The sequence below is a fragment of the Canis lupus genome, chromosome 25 (genome assembly GCF_011100685.1).
Source record: "Canis lupus familiaris isolate Mischka breed German Shepherd chromosome 25, alternate assembly UU_Cfam_GSD_1.0, whole genome shotgun sequence".
NCBI lineage: Eukaryota > Metazoa > Chordata > Mammalia > Carnivora > Canidae > Canis > Canis lupus.
In genome coordinates, this window is record NC_049246.1 from 14,349,210 (window position 1) to 14,372,210 (window position 23,001).

Here is a 23,001-nt window from a genome sequence, read left to right on the forward strand (position 1 = left end):
TCTTTATCACATATTATTAAATATTAGATATATATAAATTATATATATGTGTAGATGCTTTTCCAAATTTCTTCTTTCATGTATATATGACATGAATATATGTACATGCTTCTCCAAATTTCTTCTTCCATTGCTAATAAACCTTCAGTTAGGGTCAGGAAATTAGGTGTCAAGGTTATAATATTAGCAGTCACCATCGAAGTCAGATTACAGAAAAGATCCCCAGATCGGGCCATTCCCTGGGGCAAGGTTTCCCTTTTGCCCAGATGATGTGGGTCAGAGCAATTGCAGAGACTCCCCGGCACTCAGGGACCCTGCCAGGCTTTTCCCTGTCCCAGAGGGGGCTGCAGGAAGCCCTGGGGATGTGGAAGTGGGTAGGGGGTGGCAGCAGTAGGGATCGGGAGTAAAGCCCTTGTCCTGCCCAAGGGGAAAGAAGGCAGACCCTGAACTCCAAGGACCACCTGTGGAGTGGACCTGAGATTCTCAAACTGTGTCCTCTCTCCTCCACTCATCCATTGTGATCAAGTGCAGGCTAGGCCGTGGCTTCTGTGACCTGAGCCCCAGGACCTGGAGTGTGGGATAAAAGCCACAGTTGCCTCTGAGGACCAGTCACCTTCCACTTTACAGAACTAACTGCACTTCTTTGCTTGCGGAGAGTTGCTAATTGGTATTCGGCGGATGGCTGGTGTTTTTGCAGCAAGAATCTGGAACCGCAGTGCTAAGGATTCAACATCGACCTGGAGACTGTGGCTCAGCAGTGGACAAGCCACAGATGTCAACAAGACACGCTCCATGCCTGCTGGGCTTGGTGCCCAAGTGATAAGGACAGAGGTGAAAGGCTTGGGAAAGACACAAAGACTTGTGAAGTCCAGGAGAGGCGCTGAGAGCAATGACCATTTTGTGTTGGGGGTGAATTTCTTTGTCCTTTTCCTTTTTTATTTTTCATTCATTCATTCATTCATTCATTCATTCATTATTTTGGTGGTGGGGGGGGGGGGGGTGCTGGTGGTTTTTGCGATCCACCACCGGGCTTCTGGAGAGGAGGAGGGACCCGAAGGTGGGTGAGGCGGGCGGGAGTCTGCCTTCCATCATGACGGCTCTAATCTCTGCAGTCGCCTGGAGGCTCTGCCGCCTGCCCTGCCCCTGCCCCACGCGCGCAGACCGTGCAGCACAAAGCCGAGCCGGCTCCGAAGTGGGTTAGGGTATTATATAAGGCCTGGGCGGGAGGGGAGACGCTCTTTGATGCGCGCTTCTGCTGCGGCGGCGGCGGCGGCGGCGCGAGCGGCTCAGGTTGATGGAGGGCGCGGGTGACAGCGGGCTGGCGCGAGCCCGCGCTGACGAAAGCGGCTCAGCCCGCTCGGTTTCCATGGAGACGAGCGCGGGCCGCGGCGGCGGCGGCGGCGGCGGCGGCCAGGCTGTCAGCGAGCGCGGCGGCGGCGGCGCGTCCGCGGGGGGCTGCAGGAGGAAGGCGGAGGCGGAGGCGGAGGCCGGGGCCGGGGCCGGGGCCGGGACCCTCGCGGCAGACATGGACTCGCACTGTGACTGCGCCGCCGAGACGCCGCCGGCCGCCGAGCAGCCGTCGGGGAGGATTAACAAAGCCGCCTTCAAACTGTTCAAGAAGAGGAGATCGGGTGGCACCATGCCCAGCATTTTTGGGGTCCGAAACAAAGGGGACGGGAAAGGCTCGGGTCCGGCGGGGATGGTGCGCAGCCGGACGCACGACGGCCTGGCCGAGGTGCTGGTGCTGGAGAGCGGCAGGAAGGAGGAGCCGCGCGGCGGGGGGGGGGACCGCGGCGGCGGCGGCGGCGGCGGAGGCGGCGGAGGAGGCGGCGGCGGAGGCGGCGGCGGAGGCGGGGGGCGGCCGCACCCGGGGCCCCCCAGGCCGGCGGGGCCCGGCGCGGGCTCCCTGGGCGGCAGCTCGGTGGCCAAGTCCCACAGCTTCTTCTCCCTGCTGCGCAAGAACGGGCGGCCGGAGAGCGGCAGGGGCGAGCCGGCCGACGCGGGCAAGGCCGGCGGCAAACAAAAGCGAGGGCTCAAGGGGCTGTTCAGCAGCATGCGCTGGCACAGGAAGGACAAGCGCGCCAAGGCGGAGGCCAAGGGCGAGCGCGCGGGGGCCCCGGGCGGCCTCATCCTGCCCGGCTCGCTCACCGCCAGCCTGGAGTGCGTCCAGGAGGAGGCGCCCGCGCCCGCGCCCGCGCCCGCGCCCGCGCCCGCCCGCGCCAGCCCGCCGGAGCAGCCCAGCGGGGACGCGCCGCCGCGGCCAGCAGGTGAGCTCGCGGGGGGGCAGCCGGCGCCGGCCGGGGAAGCCCAGGAGCCCCGGGCCGCCCGGGAGCTGCGCCCTGGGGAGGGCCGGCCGGCCGACGACGCCCGCAGCCCCCGCAGCCCCGGGGACCGCCCCGGCGACTCGGAAGGCGGCGGCGGCGGCCGCGCCCCTGACCCCGGCTCCGTCGACCCGCCCTCAGACCCGTCGGCAGAGCCTATTTGTCTCATGTTTTCTGACGTGACTTCACTGAAAAGCTTTGACTCTCTTACAGGCTGCGGAGATATTATCGCAGACCCCGAGGACGAGGCAGGCCCCGGCCGCGCCCAGCATGGCCCCGGGCCCGGGCAGCCGGGCCCCCCTAGAAGGAGCGCCGGCGTGGTGGCCTACCAAGGAGGAGGGGAGGAGATGGCGAGCCCGGACGAGCTGGACCACACCTACCTCCAGGAGTTCTGGGACATGCTGGCCCAGGCCGAGGACCAGGGCCCGGCGGCCCAGGCGGCCCAGGCGGCCCAGGCGGCCCAGGCGGGGGCGGGGGCGGGGGCGGGGGCGGGCGGGGACGCCCGGGGCGCGGAAGGGGCCAGGGACGCGCCCCCGGGCAGGCACCCGAGGCTCGACCGCGGCGCCCCCGAGCCCCCGCCCCCGCCCCCGCCCCCGGACCAGCCCACGCAGCCGCGCCGCGAGCCCCCGGCGGCCGTCCCCAACGGCGACCAGGGCTGCTGGGCTTCCCCGCCCGGGCCCGGGCCCGAGGAGGACGGCCCGCGGGCCAGCGCCCCCCGGCAGAGCCCCAGCGGGGACGCGCCCCGCGACCCCCACGCCGACCCCGCCGCCCGCCCCGCCAGCGACGAGACGCCCGGCCCGGCCCGCTTGAAGCCTGTGTCTCCGGTCACCATCACCTGCCCGCTGCGAACACCTGGCACTTTGCCCAAGGACTCCAAAATCCCCATCAGCATCAAGCACCTGGCGGGCCTTCCGTCCAGCCATCCCGTGGTGCACCAGCAGCCAGTCCGGAGTGAGATGCCCAGAACCAAAATCCCAGTCTCCAAGGTGCTGGTCCGCAGGGTCAGCAGCCGGGGTTTGGCTGGGACCACCCTGCGGGCCGCGGCGTGCCACGACAGTGCCAAAAAGTTGTGAGGTCTCCGAAGCCCAGGTGGATGGACCACTGGTCAAGGAATACAACTCCCCCCCCGCCCCCCCCGCCCTGGAAACCACGAACAGAGGCCTTGCTTCCCCTAAAGAAAGGCTTGTAGGGCCATCCCTGCTCCAGAGCCCACACCGAGGAGGTCTCGGCGACGCCAGCAGGGCCCGGATACACCAGAGACGGGGTGCTACACATGGGATTCTCCGCTCAAATAAGCTACCCGAGAATGATTTCCAAGCACTTTTAATTTTTTGCCTTTTAAAAACATCTTTTTTTTTTCCTTTTTTCCTTTGATGCACTGAACACCTGGAAGTCACCTTTACTTGCCTTTGCAGAAAACAGGACTTAACCAAACCCAAGTGAGCATCATGCCATGATGTTTGGCTGTGCCAGCGTCCAGACAGGGCCTGGAGGAACCACTGCCAGCACCAGAGGAGCCCCCCTTCTTCCATGACACTTTCCTTCCTTCCTTCTTTTCCTTTTTCTTTCCAGGAAAAAGAGAAAGAGAGAAAGAGAGAGAAAAGAAAAAAGACTTTTTGCTGTATCACTGTGTGGGAAACACCTACAGAGCTGAAAGAGCCAGGTATTTTACCTGATGAGCAGAAGGGGTTGTTCATTGGCAGAAAACTTGCCTACTTTCAGTTGATGGGTATGCAAATAGGTCAATATCTACCACTAGGACAATAAAGGAGCATTTTGGTTTGGTTGGTGTAGACCATTTGTTAGGGGAGAAATAAAAAGCTCAGCAGAGCAGGTTTCTTCTTTTTCTTTTTCTTTCCCACCCAGTGAAGAAATAAGGATCAGGGAAAGATTCCACTAAAATGCCAATAGACACAGTATTCTAGCATTTATAAACTGTAACCTTTTCATGTGTAGATAATGCATATTTTACAGTTTATCCAGCTGTTAACATTTTATAATCTGTCAGTAACCTCGGATTTAAAATCTGGTTTTATAACTAGTTATGATAACTGTCCACGAACCACTGATGTTCTTTTATGTACTGTAACCTAAAGAAATTCTGTTTTTGTTTTATATGGGTTCTCTGGCTCTCAATGCAGGAGAAAAAAAAAAAAAAAAGAAAAGGGTCTATTGTGTTGATGTCCCAGAGAAATGGTTCTGTCTTGTCTTGGGTAAGAGACTATTTACTTCTCACCCCAATCCTGGTTTTCAGAGAATTTTTTTTTTTTTTACCTTGGTTATAAAAATTTTGGATTCAACCATTCTACAACATGGGGATTTCCAAATGAGGAACATATGGGAAAAAAAAGAAAAGAAAAATAGAGTTTCCCATGTTATTTGACTTTTGATTTATAGACTTATGATTGAGACAGGTATGTTCAGAATATGACACTGGCAAGCATACATATCGTCAACACTCTATGCCAAGATTTTCTTTTTTGAAAAGTGGTTTCCATATTGTATAGGTTTTCTATTCTTTTAGACGAAACATTTATTTCAGAACGGGTTACCATATGCCTGAATAGTTTGAGCGATTAACTGAAGCAGTTCCTAGAATGCTATTAGCATCTAATGATTATATAATATCCTCTTTGAAATGCACTTCAGTGTGCTTAATCAAAAGACCAGAGCTTCTACTAGGAGTTGATTCATGGTATCAGGAAGATTAGACATTTTCAAGCAACACTGCATGTATATGAATGGCACAAACACTTCTATATAACTCCCATTTTCCAGAGAGATTGCCTAAGTGATGAACTGATATTTTACATTTTCTAAGCTTGTTTTCTGTTTCATAAGGGAAAGAAAGAGGCAAGTTATGTATATGGAAATCTATTTTAAGAATACAAAAGAAACAAAATAAACGGACCTCAAAGACAAACAAATTTGAACCAGTAGCATAAATTGTTCTCCATTTTAAATTTGCAATGATTCAATTAGAAGAGGTGGTAGAGATTTGTTGGATCTTCTTATTAGTCAGATTATCGGCTTTTATTGCATTGTATCAGATCCCTGATGTTATTTCAAAGTACTGTTTTAATATTTAATTTCCTTATATAGATGAGGTCCTATAATCAGACATAGCCTTAAGCAAGCACTCTGAACCCACCACGAGGAATTCATAAAGCCACTCACACACGTGCTTATGCACTCAACTGTGCACAAACTAACAGACAAAGGCATCTACTGTATACTTGGAAATATTTTACAAATTATTTCTGTCTTGAGAAAGGGATTTAAATTTGATTTCACGCTGATAGTACTATTTAGACTCCGAATGCATTCATTTTCCCCTAGTGAATGTAAAGAACGTAAATTTTATTCCTAGCCCTAAAACAAAGGATCTTTATTTTCTTCTTGTTCATTTTCTTGTGAGGATTATATTCTCCTCTGTGTGACTCCACGACAAAGTTATATTTGTTCATCTGTTCAATTGTACAGGAAAGTTAAGGGTACCTGAAGTACTGATGGGAATATTATAACGGTAAAGGCAATCTATTGATAAATCTATTTTGTTAGCTGAGACAAACTATTTTTGCTTTCATGGCTTTGGGGACTTATTTCTGCAATTATACCACTAGGCTGTGTCTTCTTTTTGTAAGTAAAGGAAAATGACAGCAAAGCTTACCTTCATTTCCCCTTGCCTGTCAATTAACCCATTATACAAGATATAAAATATTTTCTTTTTATTCTTTTTTCCATATGCTTTCTATTTTCTAAAAAACTCTCTATCTTTAAGAATTCCACCCACACAAGTCAAATGAAAGATGCAGGCAATTAATTAAGTGGCGTCAGTAGCTAGATGGGAAATCAGGACCAATGCAGGAAGCCTGCAACTAAACCTTTTCCACCCACTAATAAGGCTTTGTGGTTGCTTTTTTTTTTTTTTTTTTTTTTTTTTGTGCCAAGGGCTACTTTCTCTCATTCGTATTCCTGGAGATTGCTGGGTTTGTTTGTGTTGTTTTTTTTTTTTTTTTGAGCATTTTAATATTTATATTCTAATTAGTATTAATGCATTTCCTAATTTGGCCATATTTGCTGATTTTTTTTAATGGGAAGGATTAAGTATGGGCTGGTGACCCCTTTGCTGTGTGTGTATATGATTCTGAGATATGGGGTTGATGAGGTCTCTTTAGTCAGAGAGCTGGACAAATTAGAGAGGAAAAAGTCAAATCAATCGTTGGCCCTGAATTTATCAGTGAGTTTAATAGCTCTGCACAAAGACAGCCTGACTTTAATATCTACATTACACAGACAATGTTACTTGAACTACTCTGGCGTCAGTACTAATGGCAGTTGGAGGCTTTTATTCTTCCATTAGCACTGACGGGGAGAAATTTTATGATAGCATTTTCAATAATTGCAAGAGAAAACAGATTCTTATTATTTTACCTAACAACAATGACATATGGGACGTTAAAGACTTTTATCCGTAAGATAAATTTTCTACTAATTATCTGCTTATTTAAATACAAAGTGTTTAATGTCTATGAGAGTGATAACTTACTGTAGGATTTCAAGGGTTTTGTCATTAGTCTCAGAAGTAGTTTTGAAGCATTTGCACATGGATGACTATTCAAATAACCCTTTGCTTACACAGTTATGAAGGTAAAAGACTATATTAGGTATCCAGATTTCTTCGACTGGTCTTTCTGAGTTTTCATTATTTACATCTTTGTCAGATTAGGTTTCAGAGGCTTTTTGCCACTAACTTTGCATGAAGAAACAGACTGAGGTAGTTTCTGTCCTGTCCCCACCATGTTTGCTTACTGAGATAGCAATAAGGGGACGCTTCTCATGATGGTGGCATCTTTTGACACTGGTGTAGTGGAACACATTTCTTGATTGTCATTCCAGATTTCTCTCCTGAACGATGATAATCTGGCACTGGTCCCCTGTGCTCGGTTTCTGTGGAGGCGTGTTCCAATTTAGCCACATAGACTTCGCTTCCCTTATCCTTCTTAAGAAATTAATTCAAGAGTTTTATACTCTTAAAAAGAGAAAGCACCACAATTGCCTCTTATCACCACTGGGAATGACCAGTTAGAAGTACTTGCATGAAATAAGAGGAGAAACCTGAATACCTTGGCGCTACCTGTTTTCCCTCCCTTTTCGCCAGATGGAGCAATGAACTGCAACACACATTCTTATTTGTGGAAACTGGGCCTAAGGAATTTCTGATTCCTTATGCACAAATATTCATGACAGTTTGGGACCAAAAGCTAGCATGGCAGATTGGTGGCTTATACACCCTGTGTGGGAAAGCAAGAGGCAAGCATTTACTTCATAAAAAGATGTGTCTGTAACATTGTCAGTAGCTCCCCCTCCCTAAGCGTGGCTTCCCCTCAAGGGCAGTCACCCGAGTGCCTCTGAGGATTTTGTGATGGCTGTCATAAATTGCTTCTTAAAGCCTTTGCCCTGTGCTAATGCTTTAGCGGAGATAGTTTGTTGCAACTATAGCTGCTTATAAGGAATGTTATCATCTCACTCCAGATAATGCTTTTTAAGGAGTGATTCAGAATGATGGTTTCATGATTATGGAAAGGCGTTCTTTCTCAAACTGAAAAAAAGCAAAGATTAAAATAGTCACAAAGCCTCCAGAATGGGAACTGGGCGCACTCTTATGACCAATGTTTACTGTAATTCGATGCAACCTGTATTTACGGGGCATACGCTATATAAAAACACGTGCAGTTTGGAGCTCACACATGGTCATACTGTGACTGGACCTTCTTAACAGTCATTAAAAACATCTTTTATTTTACCTACTTTTTTTTTTTTTTTTGCATTTGTTGCTTATGGTTTGTGGGATAGAGCAGAATGGGGTGAGCTTGAATATGAATGGAATGGATTAAGCCACACAAACTCCTCTCAAAACAATAATAGTAATTATAACAATGATGAGCATGTGTTGAGTACTTGCTAAATGCCAGTGACTGCTAGGAGCTTTACAAATATTTACTTGGTCCTCTTAGCAGCTGCGTGGGTTGAGGCAATATTATTTCCCCAGTGTGCCATCTTTAATTCATGCTTTTTGTTTCCGTCCCATCCCATCTCATCTCCACCCACCTCCCAACTCCCCTCTTTCTCTTTCTTTCTCTTTTCTTCTAGCCTCTGGGATGGAAATATAAAATCTTCAGTAACTTAGAGTGACACAAGAGCTAAGAACACAAGAGCTAAGCTCAATGTCATGACCAGCTCACTTCCAATAGGAACAAAGCTAACCCATGTCATGAAGCCGAACATTGGTTTTGTGTTGGAGACAATGGTGGTCATATCACTGGCAGAGAAACCAGGCACAGTTAATAGGCAAACACTCTGCTTTCTTTTGATGGTATCTTCTCCTCCTTGAGGTTAACATAAAACATATAGACAGGTTAACATAAAAAATATAGACAGAAATCTGTTGTCATGGTGATACTTCCCTATAGGATGTCAGTCATTCCAAGCACGTTGCACTTGTTTTTCCACAATAAGCCCAGTCTAGCCTTGCTCTGGGTGTTCCATGTGGTTTGTTTAAATATCTACTAGCTGAGTAGTAGATCCCTGCATTGATACAATTCTGAACTTCAGAGAGAAGCTCCTGGCTCTTTAAAAAGTAGTGCATCCTACATTCTGTCTATGGCCACTGCATCCTAGGTCATATTTTCTGATTCATTAATTCACTCAATATTTTTTGAAGACCTATTAAGTCAGTCATCGTAAATTTGAGTATTTTATATTAAAGTAAAATAACTGACATATACTGTGTGTTTGCCCTGCGCCGGGATGATGCTCTGTGCTTTCTTTTACACTATTATCACCACTGTTCACAGGGACCATGCAGGCTGGGTATTGGCTCCATCCTGCAGAGAAAGAAAATGATGCTCGCAAAGGTGAAATACCTTGTCCAAAGTCACCCATTTCATAAGTAACAGACAAAATTTGAATCAGAAACCTAACTATATACCTTATGCTTTAATTCTACATCTTTTTTTAAAGCCATATGATCAATTTCTGTAAAACTTGTTTTAATTAAGAAACTGATCAAAGTTCTTAACTGCAAGAGCCAAACCAAATTTTTATAATTGTGGGTACCATCCAACTGATGATTATTTTAGTTAAAAGGAACTTGTATTTTTTTTTTTTTTTTGATTCTTTGATGGCTTTTCAAAAGCAAGCCTAAAAGGTAGAGGTCAGAGACTAGCAGGTTTTCTTCCCACCTGGGCCAGTCAAAGTTGTGGACTATATTCATCAATTACTTTGGAGTTGCAAACAAACAGGTCTACATACAGATTTTGTGATCTGATATATGTTCTGTCAATAATAAAACCAAACACAGTTTTAGTAGTGAATCCAGCAGGTTGCAACCTGAATTTTCTCCCATTCTGATTCTGTTAGTACTCCCAGTATTTAGGGAAAATTCACTTGAAATTGCATCATGGTCACAATTAACGAGACTATTTCCCTAATATATGGCCTGCCTACACTTGGTAAAATGCTTTTAAAATTAATTTCAGACCTCATTTTAATGAGACTCGGTAGAAGATTTCAATAACAGGTGGTCATTCTACTGAAATGTAAACTGGGGTCATTTGTGGTAATTACTCAATAATTGGTGGATTGACTTTCTGCTTTGTGTGAGAACATAACATTTCTTTAAAAAAAAAATATTTTATTTATTTATTCATGAGAGACCCAGAGAGAGAGAGAGAGTCAGAGGCACAGACAGAGGGAGAAGCAGGCTCCATGCAGGGAGCCTGACAACGTGGGACTCGATCCTGTGTCTCCAGAATCAGGCCCTGGGCTGAAGGCAGTGCTAACCGCTGAGCCACCCAGGCTGCCTGAACATAACATTTCTAATAAAATATAGCTGAAGTGACTGGTTATCGGAGACATATTAAACTTTCTAGATACCTACCTGGAATGTCTAATAAGCTAAAGAAGAGATACTAAAAATATCTGGTCAGCCTGCATAAACAGAGTGGACAGAGAGTAAAAACTTATAACATGAAATGGTCCTAGGTAGCCTGAAGGAATTAGTGAACTTTTTCAAACATCTGCACTGCAACCATTTATCCTCCTATAGTTATTTCTAAAGAACGGAAGAGAAACTCTAACAAAGTTAGAGTTATTGCTTCTAGGACAAATTTAACTGAACATGAAGGATCGGAGAGTAGTTGTTTTATCAAGAACATCAGGGAAAATGGTTTTGATGTTCTAGGCAAAGTAAATTTTTGTCATTTTTACTTGACTCCAGCTCTCTACCAGGCTCATTACTAACTTCAGGTTTTGACCAAGTTATTTATATGAAATATCTCAGTATAATATAGGGAATTAATTGCAGGTTATTTGAAAATAATGACAAAGAAGACCCAAATGAAAAACTCCATTTCTATAATTAGTTTTTCTGAAAGTCAGGCATGTCTTTGAGGACAAGCTTCTGGCTGTATTATTTTTGTGCACAGGAGGAAAATTGTTAGTAGGTTTATAGATATTATTTTTATAATAGAATGTTAAATTCCCCCCAAACATCAAAAATCGTCTCCTAGAACTACTCTATGTTTTTAAAACTTGTTTTAAAAAAGGATTCTAAATAGCAATAGGATCTTTTCTCCTTTCTCCACTCCAATGATTTAATGGGATAAATGAACCAATGTTTATATTTTTAAACCTGTAAATATTTTTATTTTGGGTATTTTGTATATTTGTTGATATAACTCCATTTTGTGCATATGTATCATTGTGCATGTTGCTGTTTTTGATAGTCATTCTTTTAATGAATGTAAGAAGCTTGGACTAATAGCACTTTTCTCGTTTCATTCAAACATCTTAAAATGAAAATACAACACTGCCATTTTAACTGTTGTGTTTAATTCAGTTAATAAATTTTGTTGCTCCTTTACATTTAAAGTGAATTCTCTTGGTTATTATTTTTCCAGGATGAATTTTATTTCCAACCTTTTTAATTTTTAGAATTGATACTAATGATGGTGATAATGATAGTCTGATGTACGTGCATGAAATTGGTGGAAAAACCAATGGTGGCTTGTATTTCTTTTCACACTTTGTAAACAAGTGAAAAATTATTGTTCGGTTTGGGTAATTGCCTTTCAAAAGCCTTGTTATTCTGATGTGGATCTGATTTCTGAGCCTTTTACTCAGAAAATCTCCATTCCTCATAAGCACATGTGAGGCCAACTGATCTGTGATAGGAGCAGCCAACTGGAGTCTTTTTTTTTAAAGAATTGTTTTCTGGGTTTTATTCTATTTTATGGGGGGGGGGGATGTTAAAAAGCAAATTTAACCAAGTAAATTTGAAAATCGAATTGGCTTTATTAAACAATTCATGAATTGGGCAGCATCCCTTCTAGCAAGTAGAGAGATGCTCTGAAGGAATTGTATGAAATAGAGGGTTTTCAAAGGAAGGAGAGTGGGGCAAAGACCTATTAGTAAAAGAAATAAAAAAGATTATTTCATGCAAGGTCACCTCCCCTTAGGGGGAAGGGCTGTGGGTTTTAGTAGGTGGCTGACCCCATCTTCCTTTGGGAGATGGAGAGGACCCATGTGGCAGAAAACCTCTGATGCTGACGAGAAAATTTCCAACTGACCAGTTAAAACTTATAATTTCTGGGGGAGGCATAGGTTAGGTACTAAGTCCTGGTTTGGTGACTTGGCCTAGGTTGGCCATTTTGGACTGTGGCTTTCTTTTTAACAGGGCTATATTTTCACTTTATATGTCCAGCAGTTCAAATCCAGAGTATTTTGAAATTCAGTGTAAAGACTAATGAGGCTGTGCCCTTTTATGTTTTAAAAAACCTATCGATGACTGCATAATTTTTTTTTGAAATATACTTCCCTTAAAATAGGCTTGTTCACACTGCGCTGGCTTGTATTTCTCTTAAATAACAAGAAAATTTTATATCTGTCTGTAGAATGTGAGGGTAAACTTCCAAAGGGAGATCTGATTAGTCACAGGAAGCAGGGTAAATATACATAGATAGAACCACAAATAAGGGCAGAAGAAACTCACAAAGCTTCTACTCCCTTTGTGTTGTGCCTCCCCCTTTCTCACAGTCTCTTTTAATTCCCTTTCACTTCTTCTCTTATCCTAGAATCAACATAGAAGCACCTCAAAATAACTGAATTCAATTTCCCTTTAATGAGGCAATGAGGAGGCTAAAGCTCATAGATGCTAGACTTACCCTAAAGTCTTTGAAGGAGGAAGGTGTGGTAAAAAGAGGCCAAATTTGGAAACCAAACAGAATCTGGGTTTGAATTATGGTTTGGGCACTTATCTGTTCTTCAGGCAATTTCCTTAACTTCTGTGAGACTCATTTTCCTATTCTATAACATTAGAATGATAAGATTTAATTTAGAAGAGTGATTGTACCACTATTAACTTTCAGAAATGTAGGTGTCTAAGACATAGTATGTTTTTTGCTTATGTTCATTTAGTTCTTCTTGTTTTAAAAAAAAAAGCATTTATAAAGATTAAAACTTTATGGGCTGGAGTTGAAATTTCTTGAACAGAGAACTTGCTTTGATATACATAGAGATAAATAGGAACTTCTTGGATGGGGTGGAGGTGTAGAGTGGTGAAGTATGCTTATATACAAACAAGGAAACAAATGGGAGTCAAGGTGGTCTTAAGTGTCTTATTCTGAGACACATTATTTTGAAATGAAAAGCCTACATACAATTAGGAGAGACTAAGGGGGAAAGCCTAGTCTTTGTGGAAGAAGTCAAGGACAGTAGCTGAGCTGGTTGGAGAGTTGGCAGCTAAAACAACAATGACCAGACACAGTGGTGCTGAAATTGGAAAGGAGCTTACTCCCTGAGACACCAAACAACTGGCTGTAAGAAATAGCACAACCATAACTGAAGGTAGGTAGCTGAGGGGTTTAGTACACTCACTTAGTAGAGAGAGATCATTGATGTCCTTAACCTGAAAAAAAAAAAGTTACTGTATCGGTTTAAGAGATAGAAAATAATTTACGCAAGTGGACAATAGCTTCTACCATCTCAAGCCACAGACGAGCAAGGCCTGTGCTCTGAATCAGCCTCAGTTCCTAAGCACTTCTCACAGAATGAGCATCTCTCTGCCCTCAGGGGGATGTGGGATTCTGGGATTTAATGATAATAACATTTTCATTGACATGGCAGCCAAACTCAATCCGAGAAACTCATCTATTTCTGACAGGAAGAGAGTAGTTGGCCACACTGAACATACTGATAGACGTGGGTCTCCATTGTGACCCTTCACGGGAGAGTTTTAAGGGCATACACAATTTTCTCCTTTTATGCTGTTTTCACAGAACTTTAAGCCAAATGTATAGAATCCTGAGGAAGCAACTGCAAGCCAAAGGGGAGTTAAAAACATGTGTCTCAGAAGGAAGAGTTTAATGTCATAAATCGAAACTAAGAGAACAAAGCAATGGAAAACTGCCCTTGAATTTTCCTATCCACCTATGCTTTGTACTCACAAATTCCTGCACACTCCAGGATATGTCAGGTGCTCATGAACCAGCAGTAAGATGAAGAAAGGGACATTCCCAAGAACAAATAGAAGTCTGGGCAAAGACTAGGACCTAGGGCTGTAGACACATCCCCTTTTCCTTGTTCCCTGGGTGGAAGCAGCAAAATGTGTATTTGTGTTCCATCAAGAAGAGGGTTCCCACTTAAGATCATTTAAGATTTTATGCTTTTCTAGCTTCTAGGTGTGTAAGCTTAATGTCCTTCTCAGCTCCTGAGATCTCTAGATTCCCCATGCTCTGTGTAAAGTGGCCTTTCAGAAGTAACTGAGAATCCTTGATAGTTGTTCTCAGTACCAGAAGCTGCCTGCATGTTGGCTTGTTACCCAAGGGATGTAGGCACTTTCTAGAGGAGTCTTGTTCTCTCAGTCAGGGACAACTCTTACCAGGTGCTCCAGTGGTCCCATGTCCGATGTCACAGTCTAGTTGCAGCTCTCCATCCCATGAAACAGTTATACCCATTATATGTGCCAGAAAATAGATTCATGGGAGGCCTGGGTGGCTTGGCAGTTGAGCATCTATCTGTCCTCGGCTCGGGGTGTGATCCTGGAGTCCTGGGATCAGGTCCCACATCAGGCTCTCTGCATGGAGCCTGCTTCTCCCCCTGCCTGTGTCTCTGCCACTCTCTTTCTGTGTCTCTCATGAATAAATAAATAAAAAAAACTTTAAAAAGAAAATAGATTCATGCCATTTGGCTTAGCTCAAGAACCATCAACTACTTAATGTGTTCAGTTCATGCTCAACTTGATGGGTATGAGAGAGTGAGGTATAACACTCTCTGCTAAGGCCACTTACACTTCCCAACAAACTCCCTGAATACAAATCTCTGTCCTGGTGTCATTTCCTGGGGACCCTCAACCTCAGATATTATTATTTCCATTTTCCAATGAAAAAGTGAGGCTTAGAGATCTTACGTGTTTCTGGCAATATAAAAGTTTAAAAAATCTCCTGTACAGAACTCTTAAAGATGACAGACAAAGTTCATTTTTTTTCCTCTACATGGATTGTTGAGCTATTATTACAGGAGGGAGACCAGAAATCCTTGGATGTTATTACTGATTCCTGGAGGCCTAGAACTTTCAGTTCCATGGTCCAAGAATGGGCTGGGAACCATACAGGAGACAGTTAAATCCACAATCAGAGCAGAAGAGCAGTTTTGTGGGCCTTTTTGGTAATTGAAAGATCAAGCAGGCACAAAATCAGTAAGGATAAAGATTTGAGAAACACTTATATATTTGGATGCATATAATCCTGGATCAAACAATTAGAGAATCCACATTCTTTCAAGCACAAACAAAACATTTATGAAACTTGGCTACATCCTAAGCCATGAAGTAGGCCTTAAGCTTTAAAAAAAAATCAGTTACATGCAGAACATGTTCTTTTATTATAAATATGCTAGAAATTAGTAGAAATAAGATAACTAAAACCACACCATACATTTGGAAAAAGTTTTTTTTTTTTTAGTTTTAAATGTGCCTTTAAATAACTTATGGATCAAAGAATAAATGAGAATGGATACTAGATACTAGAAAACAATTAGGAGTGCATAATTATGAAAACATTATATATTAAAACATGGAATATAGCTAAAGGTTACTTAAAAGGAATTTTACAGCTTAAAATGCTTCGATCTGAAAAGATAAAAGGCTAGAATTAATGAGTTAATAATCCATTTTAATCAAATGTTAAGAAGTTAGAAAAAAGAATAACAGAATAAGCCCCTAGAAGGTATAAATAAGGATTTAAATTAGCAGAAAGTAATGAGATTGGAAACAAAGATACTCTAAAGTGGATCAACAAAGAAAAAATCAATTCTTTTGAAAAGCATCTAATAATATTTATTAAGAAAAAGAGATGATACAAGTAAGATTCAGAATGGGAAGAAACAGGCAGCCCCGGTGGCTCGGCGGTTTAGCGCCACCTGCAGCCCGGGGTGTGATCCTGGGGACTCAGGATCGAGTCCCGCGTCGGGCTCCCTGCATAGAGCCTGCTTCTCCCACCGCGTCTCTGCCTCTCTCTCTCTCTCTGTGTCTCTATGAATAAGTAAATAAAATTAAAAAAAAAAAAAAAAAGAATGGCAAGAGATGACTTCTGTGTGCCAAAGATAAAAAGATAAAGAGTGCTAGCTATAAAGCCATGCCAATAACTTTAAATTTTAGACAAAATATGTAAATTCCAAAAAATATATAAATTGCCAAAAGTGACTTGAGAAGAAATAGATAACGTAGAAAGTCCTAAAACTATTATAAAGACATGGAATTAGTAGGGAAAACTCTTCCTCCCAGTAAAACCAGGTGGCAGAACCAACGTTCTAACAAACAATTAATGATAAGATAATTCCAATGTAACACAATGTCTTTAAGAGAAAGAGGAACCATTCCTTGTTGCATATATCTGAGGAAAATTAAAGCCACATCTCTATTATGGAATTCAACATTTCCATATACGCTATTAGAAAATTGAATCTAGTAGTCTATAAAACCAATGCTCATCTTACCATATTGGGTTTACTCCAGAAATGGAAATATGGTTCAACATAAAAAAGTCTATTACTATAACTTAGCACATTAAGAGATTAAATGAGAAGCATATGATATCTTAAAGCTATAGATTTACATGCCCAAAGGTGCTTTTTAAGGTTCTTTAACAATTCTAGAATTTGGACAGCTAATTCCTGTCATGTTCTTAAAGCATTCAAGCTGTTCAAGACAATGGGGCTCTTTAAACTTTAAATGTTTTATCCAATAACATTATTTTAAGCAATTGCCCATATTTCATCCAATCTAAGTTTCTATAGATGCATATTCTCTTATGTATCATAAAGAAAAAATAATCCTTGCAATTATAATTGTGATATACCACTGATTCAAATAAGTACCCAGTTTTAGAGATGTAAAATCATGAAAATATGCACCTTAGAAAGGATGTAATATTGGTGTATTTGTTAAAAGTTTTAATAATAGTATTCTTCACTTATCAGGGAAGTGAAAGTTTCTGTGAAAAAATAGTTATCTAAACGTGGAGTCTACAGTATACCAAATGCCGTATGTTTGGAAGCAACTAATATTTAGTGAAGAACATATTAAACAGGTACAATTAAGGTCTCAATGTTTAGGAAAATTGTATATTCCTTTTTGTACAGACTTATGCACTTTTCATGAAATGAACATAAAAAAATCCACACTATATACAGGCTTAGTTTTCAAACTTCCCACTTTGAAGAAAATGAAGGCCTGTACATTTGACATCTTTGCCTCTAATCTTGCTTCACTTACCAGGCTGTCCAAGTTGTCAGGCAAGAATACAGTGACAATCTAAAAAGATCTTTCTCTGCTAGCACCTCAGTGTTTCCCACAAGACACCAATTTCACATAGATCTATGTCTTGTACTTACTTCCAGATGGTAATGTGTTTTTTAACAAGCTTCTAAATCTTTCTTTTGCCCATGGGACTACATTTCAGAAGATTCTTGTCACATCTTGTTTTCTCAATCTGGCAGATATGCACCAGCCTGATGCATGACCATAGCCATCAATTTGTGCCTGCCCGGTGGGTGTTAGGTAGATTTCTTCTTAAGTGGTTGGAGGAGAGCCCCATCAACTGGCAAGTCCACATCCTACATTTTGTTCAAAAGAATATTGGTCTTCCCATAGTGATACCTCTCAACCTATAGGTCTTTAAATAGTAATAAAAAGTGAAACCTTACTTGGCTCCATTCTTCCTGATGGTTTATAGTTTCCCCACCCCAAGCACTTGCATTTTTTAATCATTTATTTTATGACTGTGCATTTTGGTTTTGTTTTCCTTCTTCCTGCCATCTTTGTCTTTTATTCTCCTAACGACCTGCTCTCATACGACATTTAGCCCAGAATTATCTTCCCAACAGTTCATTTGTTCTCTTTTAGTGGAAAAATCCATAAAATACCTGCTTTTTCTGGGAGATTTATCCTGAGAGTCTTGTATCAATAAATTAATGTTGTTAGGGATTACAATAGAGTTTATCTGGTCTTGCTTCCTGAAAGATAACCTGGAAATCTTTGAAATTTCCTGAATGATAGGAATGTCTTTGTTATTCCTAGTGGGCTGCTCATCCACATGTGAGTTTATGCTATGGAGGTGTCTCAGAATGGGACTGGTCTTGCCAGAGAGACCAACCATGTGATTAGAAGCCTAGGGCCCCAAGCCTTGTGACTGCAGTCTGACCTTTCCATTCCCAGGGAAGAGAAGGGGGCTGGGGATTAATTGAGTTCAACTTTGAAGCCAATGGTTTAATCAATCATATCTAAGTAATGAAACCGCAATAAAATCTCTGGACACTGAGGCTTCTGAGGGTAGCTTCCTTGTTATGAGTACATTGTTATTCTGGGAGGGGTGACAACCCCAATTCCAATAGACAGGACACAGAAGCTCTGTGCCTAAGACTGTTCAGAACTTGCCCTATGTGACTCTTCACTTGGCTGGTCCTGACTTGTATCCTTTTTCATAATTTCTAAGTACAGTACAGTCCTGAGTTCTCTGAGTCATTCTAATGAGTTATCAATTAACTCTTTAACCCTGAAGAGGTCTTGGGAACCCCCCAAACTGGTAGCCATTTAGTCAGAAGTGCAGGTGACCAAACCTGTGGCAGGCATCTGAGATGAGGACAGCTGAGGACCATGCCCTTACTTAACCTGTGGAATCTTCTATGCTGACTCAGAGTGGCTAGCATCATAATTGGATTGCAGTATTTCAGGGATGCGGGGAAGGGGAGGGAGGTTAATTTTATCAGGCCCAACTAACACTTTTCAAAAGTTATTTTTGTTATAGTGTTTATAAGTAAAGAAATTAACAAATTGAACACCAATAAAAAATAAATTTATTATAAAAAAAGTAAAGAAATTAAAATTGATACTATAGTCTCATAACTTACATGCCCAATTGCTCTACCAGCTACACTTGTTTCTTATTTTATGAGGCTGTTTCTCTGAACCTTTAAAGAATTACTTTTCTACTCCCTGCTTGTGGCTTTAACTTGACATTCCTCAGAGGTATGCTTAGAGGAGCTGATCTCCTGCAGGGCCCAGAATGGTTGGCACTACCCTGGTCTGGAGTTCCAGAGAGTGGCTTGGGCAGAGGGTAGAGGGCCTATCCCACAGTATTCACTGTATTGAATCCCACAGTATTCATGGGCCTGAGAACAGAAAATAAAGCCTGGGACTCCCTGCAGTGCTAGAAAATGCAAGCAAGGTGATCCAGCCCCTGGAAATCCACCTCTACCACTGCTGCCCACTTGACAAAGAGTAGAGACATGAGTGGAGCCTGTGCTGGAAAGGTGCAAGGGGAGGGTTCCTCTGCCCCAGGCACAGCTGAGCATGGGCAGGGGAGGGCTTGGCTGGGCCCCAATTTCTGTCCTTCCGGGTAGCATGCTTCTGGCCAAGGGCACTTTTAGCAGACTCGCTGTCCTCTGAGTGACTGCTCTCATATATGAAAGCTACACAAAGGAGAGTTTCCACTTTTGGAGTCATTCGTGTCAAAAAGGCAAATTGGGTCCAACATCCACTTGCCCTGATCAAAGAAAAGAAGGAGCTGTTAGACTCTTTAAACTTAATTTCAACTGTTATAAATGTTTGAAAGGTTTGCAAAATGGCTTTCAATTTTTTATCACCCATTTGGGTGAACATGTTTCCTCCTCCATGGTAACTTTCAAGGTTTAGAAAAGGACTGCTAAGGCTTAAACCTGAGGGGCAAGCCATGTGCAAGGAGAGCTAGGTTGGGTTCCTCAGTAAAATTCTTTAAAAGGTTTTATTGGGGATGCCTGGGTGGTTCAGTCAGTTGCATGTCTGCCTTTGGCTCAGGTCATGATCTTGGGGTCCTGGGATCCAGCCCAGGGTCAGACTCCCTTCTCAGCGGGGAGTCTGCTCCTCCCCCTACCCCATCCTCTGCTCATGCTCTCTCTCTCTCTCTCACATGCTCTCTCTCAAATAAATAAAGATCTTTAAGAAAATTAAAAATTTCTATTAAATAGTCTTATGGAAAGTCAGTATTAAATATATATTTTTAAGATTTTATTTATTTATTCATGAGAGACACAGAGAGAGAGGCAGAGACACAGGCGGAGGGAGAAGCAGGCTCCCTGTGAGAAGCCTAATAAATCTCTGTGGATTCTAGTGTGATATGTAGTAGTGAACACAGGTCAGTACAGAGGCTTAATATATTTTTAATTTTAAAAAGCCAGAAAGCAATACAGTTGTGTTATGTTACTAACATAATGTAAGTGACAGCTGGGGTCACTTGGTCCTCTGAGCCTAAATGCCATCCTTCCAGGGCACCTGGGTGGCTCAGTGGTTGAACATCTGCCTTTGGCTCAGGGCGTGATCCTGGGGTCCTGGGATCGAGTCCCACATCAGATTCCCCGCAGAGAGCCTGCTTCTCCCTCTGCCTATGTCTCTGCCTCTCTGTGTCTCTCATGAATAAATAAATAAAATCTTAAAAAAAAATGCCATCCTTCCAATTGGAAATCTAGTTAAGCAAGGAGGTAGTTTCAGGAAAGTTCCCTCAGCCTGATCCCACAGGGAACTCAGGAGAATTTATTTCACTGCGAAGTCCATCCCACCTTGAGGCGAGCAGGGCTTCTGTATTCCTCACCAGTCAGCCATTTGCTGGGAATCCAAGCAGCTTTTTCTATATTTGCTGGCTGTTTGGGTTTCTTTTTCTCTCCACTACCTACTCCTATTTTCCCCTTGGCTTCCCCACCTCCTACATGAGCACGCTCCCTCACTGTCCCCCGACAGTCTGGTTCAGGGGTTGTCTTAAACAGGTGTCTCACTGGTAGAAATCTGGTGCTGCCTACTAAAACAATTTCCCTACCCCTGCTATCTAAGTAATTAAATAAGAGAAAACGATAAAGGAGTGAAGAGAAGGAGGCTGTGCCAGATGCTAGAAGAGCCCTGGCCCGGTCCCCTGGGAATCTGTTGCTCTAGTGCTGAGGCTAATAATGACTCAGACACACAACCTTCTCTGAAGTCCTGCCTGCCTGATTGGAACTAGCTCTCCAGACCTACCTGGAAGCTGTCCCCCAGTCCTTCCCAGGGACTAGAAATGGTTCCCAAAGCCCTACTCCCTGGACTGAATATATGTGACTATGCTTGAAATCTCTGACTTATGAGGCTTTAAATCTCTAGGGATAGGATTCATTACTATGAATTCATCAGTGTCACTTCCAACCGGCACTAAAAGTACAATAATTTTAATTTTCCCACTAATGTCGTGAGATAAATGGGGTGTGGACAGAGTTGTTGGAAGTAGAATTCCAAAACTTTTGAGCTGGAAGGACCTTGGAGATTATGTAGTCTAACCCTTTCATTTTACAGATGACACTGAGGAAAAATGATTTCCTCCTGGTGAGTCCGGTTCCATGGTGCGGGAGGAGACAGATTTAAAGCCAGAGCTAAAGTCAAATCCTTGTCTGGTTCTCCTTTCCAGCGATGGAAGGAATGGACACAAGCATTTCAGGCTTTTGCTATAAGTCCCAGAAAGTTGTCCACAATTCCTGGAAAGGGCCTTCTTAATTAAGGTAGGCACAGAGGAGGATGGAAAGATACAGATTTGAGAGAGATTCAGGAGGTAGTAACAACACTTGATGACCAATTGGATCTGAGAGAGAGATGACAGGCGACTGAGACATTTCTAATTTGTTGAAAGATTGATAGTAATTATAATAGGGAATATTGAACAAAAAATGAATATTAAGTAACTGGGTCTGGGTGGGGATAGTGCTTGGGAACATTTTTGGATACCACCAGATAACACTAGGTCATAATTCACTGTTTCCTCTATCTTGGGAACATGTTTTAAGAAGCTTGTTTTGGGATCCCTGGGTGGCGCAGCGGTTTGGCGCCTGCCTTTGGCCCAGGGCGCGATCCTGGAGACCCGGGATCGAATCCCACGTCGGGCTCCCGGTGCATGGAGCCTGCTTCTCCCTCTGCCTGTGTCTCTGCCTCTCTCTCTCTGTGTGACTATCATAAATAAATAAAAATTAAAAAAAAAAGAAGCTTGTTTTAAGGTAGTCACCTACTCAGACCTGTATGCCTCTTCCCCAGAAGATAAACTACACTAACAGAAGAGAAAATATAACCCTGATAGAATTGCTCAAAATCATGCTTGCTGGGAAATAAGATAATTGAGGTGAGATATGACCACTGAAACTTCCTTAGATGAGCTAAATTGGATATCTCAATTGATGAGCCCAAGGATCAAGAATTCTGTTCCTAAAGAAGAAGAATAAATAAATACATTTTTAAAAATATTCCTCAACAAAAATGTCTGTGTCCACCATGTTGACAAAATGACAGCAAACAATTCCATTTTCAGTAGAAGACCAGAAGGAGTGTGAGTCATTTCAGAATGTTGTTTAATATGTTTTTGGATCGGGAAGAAAAAGATAGTGCCCCTCCTCCTTCTAAAAAATCCCTTTAAAAATTTCCTTTCAGGGCAGCCCAAGGGGCTCAGTGGCTTAGCACCTGTCTTTGGCCCAGGGCATGATCCTGGGGTCCCAAGATTGAGTCCCACATCAGGCTCCCTGCATGGAGCCTGCTTCTCCCTGTCTTCTCCCTGTCTCTACCTCTCTTTCTCTGTGTCTCTCATGAATAAATAAATAAAATTTTATTTATTTATTTATTTATTTATTTATTTATTTATTCATGAGAGACACAGAGAGAGAGAGGCAGAGACACAGGCAGAGGGAGAAGCAGGCTCCATGCAGGGAGTCTGATGTAGGACTCGATCTCAGGACCCCAGGATCACGCCCTGGACCAAAGGCAGGTGCTAAACCGCTGAGCCACCCAGGGATCCCCAATAAAAATCTTTAAAAAAATTTCCTTTCAAGTGGGCTATATCTTTTATTGACTTGATCTTCCCATTTCATTGGATGAAAATAATCAAAGTAAGGTTTATTCCAGACACCAGGGTCCTAAGCCAAGGAAGTAGTTGAAGCCACAGAAGTAAGTGAGATTATCCAAAGGGAATCTGGAACAGAAGGCAGGAAGTAGAATTCTGGTGTAAGGGATAGCTCTTGAATTTGCCTTTCCAGCATCCATTCTCCCTCCTTTGGCAAACAATATACTATTTCCTCTGGGGAGCACCTC

At 43.1% G+C, this 23,001-nt stretch overlaps 1 protein-coding gene and 1 long non-coding RNA gene across 3 annotated transcripts; one reads left to right on the top strand and one right to left on the bottom strand.

Annotated features, from left to right (window-relative positions):
• The first annotated feature begins 1,366 nt into the window (after window positions 1–1,366).
• On the top strand, window positions 1,367–11,255 carry AMER2 (APC membrane recruitment protein 2). Of its 2 annotated transcripts, XM_038573467.1 has the most exons (3): window positions 1,367–1,772; window positions 1,824–2,267; window positions 2,535–11,255. In XM_038573467.1, exons 1-3 carry the CDS (start codon window positions 1,367–1,369, stop codon window positions 3,392–3,394), a joined length of 1,710 nt encoding a protein of 569 aa, XP_038429395.1. In that variant the 3' UTR covers window positions 3,395–11,255. The 2 variants fall into 2 exon arrangements, with proteins under 2 accessions (XP_038429395.1, XP_038429394.1); XM_038573466.1 differs by having other exon boundaries at window positions 1,824–11,255.
• A 4,610-nt stretch (window positions 11,256–15,865) lies between these two features.
• On the bottom strand, window positions 15,866–18,551 carry LOC119865833. Its single transcript, XR_005378202.1, has 3 exons — window positions 18,498–18,551; window positions 17,274–17,495; window positions 15,866–15,912 (listed from the first exon to the last, which is right to left on the bottom strand). It is a non-coding gene; the product is annotated as an uncharacterized LOC119865833 (long non-coding RNA).
• Between the last annotated feature and the right edge of the window lie 4,450 nt (window positions 18,552–23,001).

Bases quoted from the DNA above. Each gene is read 5' to 3' on its own strand.
- AMER2 (XM_038573466.1), top strand. From the start codon at position 1,367: ATGGAGACGAGCGCGGGCCGCGGCGGCGGCGGCGGCGGCGGCGGCCAG. The intron at 1,773-1,823 runs GCGGCGGGGGGG...GAGGCGGCGGAG, and splicing joins CGGCAGGAAGGAGGAGCCGC to GAGGCGGCGGCGGAGGCGGC.